The sequence below is a fragment of the Mus pahari genome, chromosome 6 (genome assembly GCF_900095145.1).
Source record: "Mus pahari chromosome 6, PAHARI_EIJ_v1.1, whole genome shotgun sequence".
NCBI classification, from domain to species: Eukaryota; Metazoa; Chordata; class Mammalia; order Rodentia; family Muridae; genus Mus; species Mus pahari.
The window spans coordinates 90,894,570-90,900,575 of NC_034595.1; the positions used below are offsets into that span (position 1 = coordinate 90,894,570).

The 6,006-nt window shown below is 55.1% G+C and overlaps 1 protein-coding gene across 2 annotated transcripts; it reads right to left on the reverse strand.

Annotated features, from left to right (window-relative positions):
* On the reverse strand, nt 1-5,790 carry Klhdc7a (kelch domain containing 7A). Of its 2 annotated transcripts, XM_029539428.1 has the most exons (2): nt 3,197-5,395; nt 1-2,974 (listed from the first exon to the last, which is right to left on the reverse strand). In XM_029539428.1, the coding sequence occupies exons 1-2, from the start codon at nt 5,365-5,367 to the stop codon at nt 2,956-2,958; spliced, it is 2,190 nt and encodes a 729-aa protein (XP_029395288.1). In that variant the 5' UTR covers nt 5,368-5,395; the 3' UTR covers nt 1-2,955. The 2 variants fall into 2 exon arrangements, with proteins under 2 accessions (XP_029395288.1, XP_021056966.1); XM_021201307.2 differs by having other exon boundaries at nt 1-5,790.
* Nucleotides 5,791-6,006: the final 216 nt, after the last annotated feature.

Here is a 6,006-nt window from a genome sequence, read left to right on the forward strand (position 1 = left end):
GGGGTGGGGGGAAATCCACAGGCCCAACAGGAGGGGAACCTGTTTAAATAAAGTGCGATCCATTCAGTGGGTGGAATATTCAGTGCCTTTTGAAAATGATGTTTACCGAGGGTTTGTAATAACATGGGAAGATGCTTATTCTGAAAAACGCTGTGTGCAGAAGGAAGCAACAGAATTGTATGTTCAGCACAAACACACCCGGGCAAAAACCAAGCCAAACAAAACCTACAAACAGAAGAAAGAGACCCCAGGGACACACACCCCTCAGGAGACATCTTTGGGTGGCAGAATTGAGAGTTTTTTAAAATACATTTCTCTATCTTCCAATTGTCTATTTATTTTTCTATACAGGGACATGGACTGGCTTAAAGTGGAAAATAACCCTTACATCATCTTTCCTCCCCTAAAGCAGTAGGAACTCTTATTAGAAAAAAAGCAAGACAAATGGTCCTCAGAGCCCCCCTGACGCTTAGGCTACGCAGAGGCTGAGGCCAGGATGTCCGCAGACCCTAGGCTATTTCCTAAAGTCAAGTGGGAATTAGACTCTGAGCCAGCAGGCTGTCCACAGCCACAGACTTGGACAGGGTACCTACCACTCCCTTGTAACTGTCCCCAAGTACACCAAATCGGCTTCTCTCCCAGGGGACAGAGCCAGACCAGTGATCTATCCCTCTTCCACCCCGAGATTGTCCTCCTCAGAAGCAGCCCTGTCCCCTTGCCTTTGTGACAAAACCCTTCCCCTTCCCTCTAGGTGAATCTCCAACCTGATCCCTCCGCCGATACATTTTGATACATTTCGAGACATTTTATCTCGGAGACCTGATTGCCTTGTAGGGCCTGTCTTGCAGGGCCCTTGCCTTAGCTGTTAAGCATGCTGAGTTCAATCTCTTTCTGTGCTTGTGCTTGGTCTGTGAATCAGCTTGTTCTCCTCCACTGGGACACTGCCGCTCCCCCACCCGCAGAGCAGTGCCCAGCCTGGCCCAACAGACTGCACGTGCTCATCTCACCAGTGAACTCTGTACACTGTGCCTCCGCTGGGCTCCCTGGGTTACTTGGCTCTTCTATAACCACTTCCACTCCCCAAACCAGCTCCTCTTCAAGCCAGTAACGGCATGCCAGCTCTGACCTACCGGCCATGACTGTGGGACTTCTGTTTTGAACAGTTCTGAGGTGGTTAAAAGGGCTCATCAGGGATTGATTGGTGATGTCTGCCATATGAGCCCAAGGGATGTAGTACACAGCTTAATCTCAGCGCCCCTTCTTTCAATAAAGACTACACTCACCATTCACTGGGGTCTAGAACATAGGGTTTGGGGTTTTTGGTTTTTTTTTTTTTTCCTTCTTTTTTGCAACTTCCCAGGAATCACTTGCCTGGTTCTTACTTTTGGTGTGCCACAGGCTTCTGGGAGTTTCCTTAACATGTTTCATCTTCAGGCTAGCCTGTACCTGGAAGCTGGGCGTATCTCCCAAAAAACACCTTACCCACCTCAGCCTGGCAATGTCCCCTTTGAGTCTTTATACTGAAGCCATCCATTTCCCCCATCCCAATTTTTCTCAGAGGTTGATGTGTGAGTAATGTGACATGACCTTGGTAGGGGAGGAAGTAGGGAGGGGACATTCCCTCCCTGGGGGATCCACCATGGCTCAGACAACCTTTCTTGCCCAGCTTTCAATTCAAGTGTGTTCAGCTGCTTCCTCCTCTAGGCCTTTGGCCAGGAATAGTACCTTGCTCAGTCCAACAAATGCTCTCTTCTCATCTCCATGTCAAAACTCTTCCTTGTTCTCCGTCCTAACCCCAGATCTTCCCCAAACTACCCCAGCCTCAGTTCCCGCAGCGTCATGGCCACCCCTGGGGTCTGGGAAGGTTTTTATAGGGCCAGTGTCCAGATTCTTGTCATCCTTCCACTTGTCAGGCCCCGCCCCGACTGTGACTTGCACCACCTGGCTCCTGGTTCATCTCCAGAGCATCATCGCTTTTCTCTCAACATCTTTATCTCCCTCAGAATGGAGCAAGGGCTTGGTAGGCAGGGTAACAGGGTGGACCGGGCTCTCTGTCTTTCATCCTGGAAGTTGGATCCCCTTCAATGTAAAAGACTGAGGGCCTGGATGCTCCACCAGAATCTCCCAACTCCGTGGCTCCATCCCAGACCTGCCTCTCCTCGTTCCTTCTCATCCAGCGAGGCAGATGAGACGGCCACCGGCGGCCATCAGACACAGAGCCGGTCACATGGATGAGCTGAAGAATGGTGGCTGCCCTGCCCAGGCAGAGAGGATTCTGAACTCTGGGGAAGTCTATTGAGGTCAGGTGGTTGTGGGTGTGGCAGGAGTCCAAAAAAAAAAAAAAAAAAAGGCACCTGGAACCACATCTGCCTCCCAAGACCTCAATTGTGCAATGATTAATATGCAAACAGAACTCCTGTCAACATGGATGCCTTTCTCCTTCCAGCACACAGAACTTGAGGTAACCAAAAAAAAAAAAAAAGTGAGCCTTGGTCAATGTGCTCTGCAAACAACAGTGTTGTGTGGATGCCTTCGGCTTTAGCTGTGCCTGTCCTGCTGACCAATCCTCAGGGCTATCCTGAGCTGCTTCCTGCTCCTGCCCAAACCTCCTCCTTCAGTTCTTTCCACCTGTGCTCAAGATGCTTCTAGAAGCTTCTAAGGTGGGCCTCAATCCTTAGGAATTGGTGAGACCATTGCTTAGGAAGGTGGTCTGTGGTAGCTCACAGAAAACCAACCCGCTTGAGAGATTCTCTGGAGGTACCCTGGCCCCTGGAACTGTGACTGCGAGAAGACTGTGACCCTTCATTTCTGCGGGATCCTGAAACAGCCTCTACCAGGAATTCTGACTCGAATCACAGTGCCGGGACAGTCACTCACCAAGTTGTGGGACTCAGCTGTGGTGGAATGCTAGGCTCTGGCTTCAATGTTGTGGCAGGCCTGGCTTTTAAAGAATCCTCAAAGGCCCCGTCGTAGCCTGTGGTGGAGGAGAGAAAACTTTCCACTCCAGGGCCGGTCATGTTCTTGCCTGCCTCTTACCCAGAGTGATGAGCAGGGAGTCCCTCTGAATCCTGATGGAGCCCAGCGGAGGGACTGCTAGACAGGGGTCTGAGGCACATCAGGGACAGGCAAAGTCAGCACGACAGGCAGAAGGGTGCCCCGTGCAGAAGGGAAACCCTTTAATTCCTTAGACACAAACCTGGGCGAGATGTGGTCCGCCAGGAAGCAGAGCGTGCGCCTGCGCCCCACACAATAGATATGATCATCCACCACGGCGCACTGGAAGGCATCGGGGTAAGGCAAGCGGTATGTGGCACACTCATACCAGAGCCGGGTGCTGGCACTGCAGCGGTACACGCTGATGCCCAGGCTGCGGTTGAGGTCAAAACGGTAAAGAAAGCCATTCACAGCTACCATCTCGGCCGTGCGGTCCTTGCTACCCCCGGTGGGGCCGGCCCACCAACGCTGCCCCTGGGTCGAGAATCGGAGCAGCAAGTAGCGCAGGCTGCCCCCGGTGACAAAGATCTCATTGGCGCACACCGTGGCTGTGTGTGCCAGGGCAAATGTATCGTTTGGGAGCGGAGGGGCAAAGGTCCAGCGGTCCAGGCGAGGGTCATAACGCTCCACTGTATTCAGACACTCACCTCCAATGGCATAGAGGTGCCCCTCCAGGGCCACCAGCCTGCAGTGAGGCCGAGCCTGGTTCAGTGGACACACCTCACTCCAGATTGCCGTCAGGGGGTTGTAGCAGAAGACGCGGTTGGAGGGTTGGCCCCCAGGTCCCTGGCAGCCAGACACCACAAACAGATAATTGAATAGGGTACAGAGAGCACAACCCCGGGACATGACCTCTGGGGGCAGCTGGGCCAGCGGGTGCCAAACATCCTGCACATTGTCATAGCAACAGAGGCGGCCACTGTCTTCCTGGGGACACATGTCTGCCACCACCAGGCGCTTGTGGCCATGGAACCTGCGCTGAAGGATCAGCTCCCGCTCTGCTCCGCTCAGGCCCCCGTAGATGTCTGTGCTGCGGAGGACCTGAAGGTAGTTATCACTCAATACCTTGTAGGCTGCCTCCTTCAGGGTCTCTAGACCCTGCCTCTTGGCCAAGGTCAGCATCTCGTAGCAGTTGCCCAGGTCCAGGCGGACATCCAGAGCTGAAGCCGGGGTGAGCGGGATGTGGAAGAAATTGGTCCCAGCTACAAGCTGCACGTGGGGCTCCCCATGGCTGCAGGCTGAGCTGAGCTGGGCTTTCTGGTCCAGGTGGGCAGGAAGGGGCATCCTGAAGCCTTCAGGCTGCAGTTGGAGCTCTGGGTTCTCAGCGATCTGCAGGAGGCTCACCTTTCTGCTGAAGCCTGGTGCAGACGGGGATGCCACAGGCTGAGGGGATGCTGCTTCAGGGGCACCACCACCAGCTGTGTTAGCGGCTTGGTCTCTGAAGGCTGCTCTGGTGACCAGAGCCTCTGGTCCAGGCCCAGGGGATGGAGCATCAGCCAGAGCTGCTGGGCAGGGGACTGACCTGGAGACAGCCTTCGACATGGACTCCACAAAGTAGTCATATACTCTGCCCTTCAGCCCTGGTCCCTCTGCCTTCTGTATAATATTCTCCTCCATCTGGACCCGGGCCACAGATGAGAAAGTATGGGAGGTGTTGGTGGCTCCTCCCTGCTGCTGCGTGGCCAAGCCCGTGTCTGCAGCAGCCTGGAGGACCCCGGCCTCTCCCCTGCTGACTCCTGTCATGTGGGTGAAGATCCAACTCTGGTTCATGTCACCGTTGACCAGTGTAGGCTCAGCCCAACCGTTGGAGGCTTCCGGATCCCCAGATCCTGTTTCCTCTGGGGGTCTGCCGTCTGGCCATGGAGAGAGCTTGTCACCCACACAGCTGCCACCCACTCCTGGGATAAGTCTGCCTGAGGAGCTCGTAGGTTCACAGCCCGAATGAGGGAGGTGGGGAGGGTTGGGCTTACCTCTAACATCTGTTCCGGCTTCCTGGGCACCGCAGGGAGGAGGCACTTGCTGAGAGTCTGGACACTGCCTGCCCTGACTTTCATCAGAGCCTTTTCTTGTGGCCTCTTCAGACCTGGAAATGTCCAGGCTGCAAGAGTCTACTGGGTCCTCCAGGCTGTAGTCCAGTGGGGTCCCAGCCCCCTTGCTGGCCTTCCTGCGTCTCCGACCCCTTGGCAGGGTCCCCGGTGGAGCCTCCTGGAAGGCAAGTTGTCCCAAGCCCTCTGTTTCATTTTCTGCTTTGTGGTCCTTGTTGCTTCTCCCCGCCTGCCCGGCTGGGACGGGCCTGGACTTGTAGAGTTTGTAGGCTGCAGTTACCAGGAGCAGCACAGCTGCGGACAGCACCACCTTGCTGGGCAGCTGCATGTCCAAATGCCAGTCCTGGCCCTCTGTTCCTTCTCCTGTGGGGAGCATGCTGGCCAGGGACAGAAGAATGCCAAGAATCCGATTAATGATTGCCCAATAGGGACCAGTTCCTGGATCCTGCTGTGGAGTGGGAGGGAGTCCCTAGCCGGATCTGGCCAGCAGTTGCTGGAGCAGAGGTGACTTTGAGTCCACCGAGGCAGCAATGGGGCAGGGGATGGCTAAGGTCCTGGCTGGCCTCTTTGGATCCTTCCTGAAAGGAGGGAGGGTCCCGACTGGAGGGACCAAGCTTCAGATCAGTCACCTGCGGCCCCTGGTGGGAGTGTCCAACAGGGATTCAAAGAGGAAGGAATCTCTTAGCAGAGCTGTCACCAGATGCCTAGAAGCCGGTGCAGTGTGTGTGAGGGTGTTGGTTTTCTCTTTTGCAAATCCTTAGGTTGGAAGCTTGGGCAGCTTTTGTCTTGGTTCCCAGGGCAGGTGGAGCCACAGTTAGCCGGCATGTGGGGATGGCCTTGGCCCTAACTGAGGGGTCAGCTTTTAACCAACCAAGCAATGAAACAGTGGGGACTCTGGGCCTGGGCTGGCGGCCAAGCCACCTGACTGGGCTCTTGGCTGCCTCTGCCCTCCTCCTCTGCTCAACAA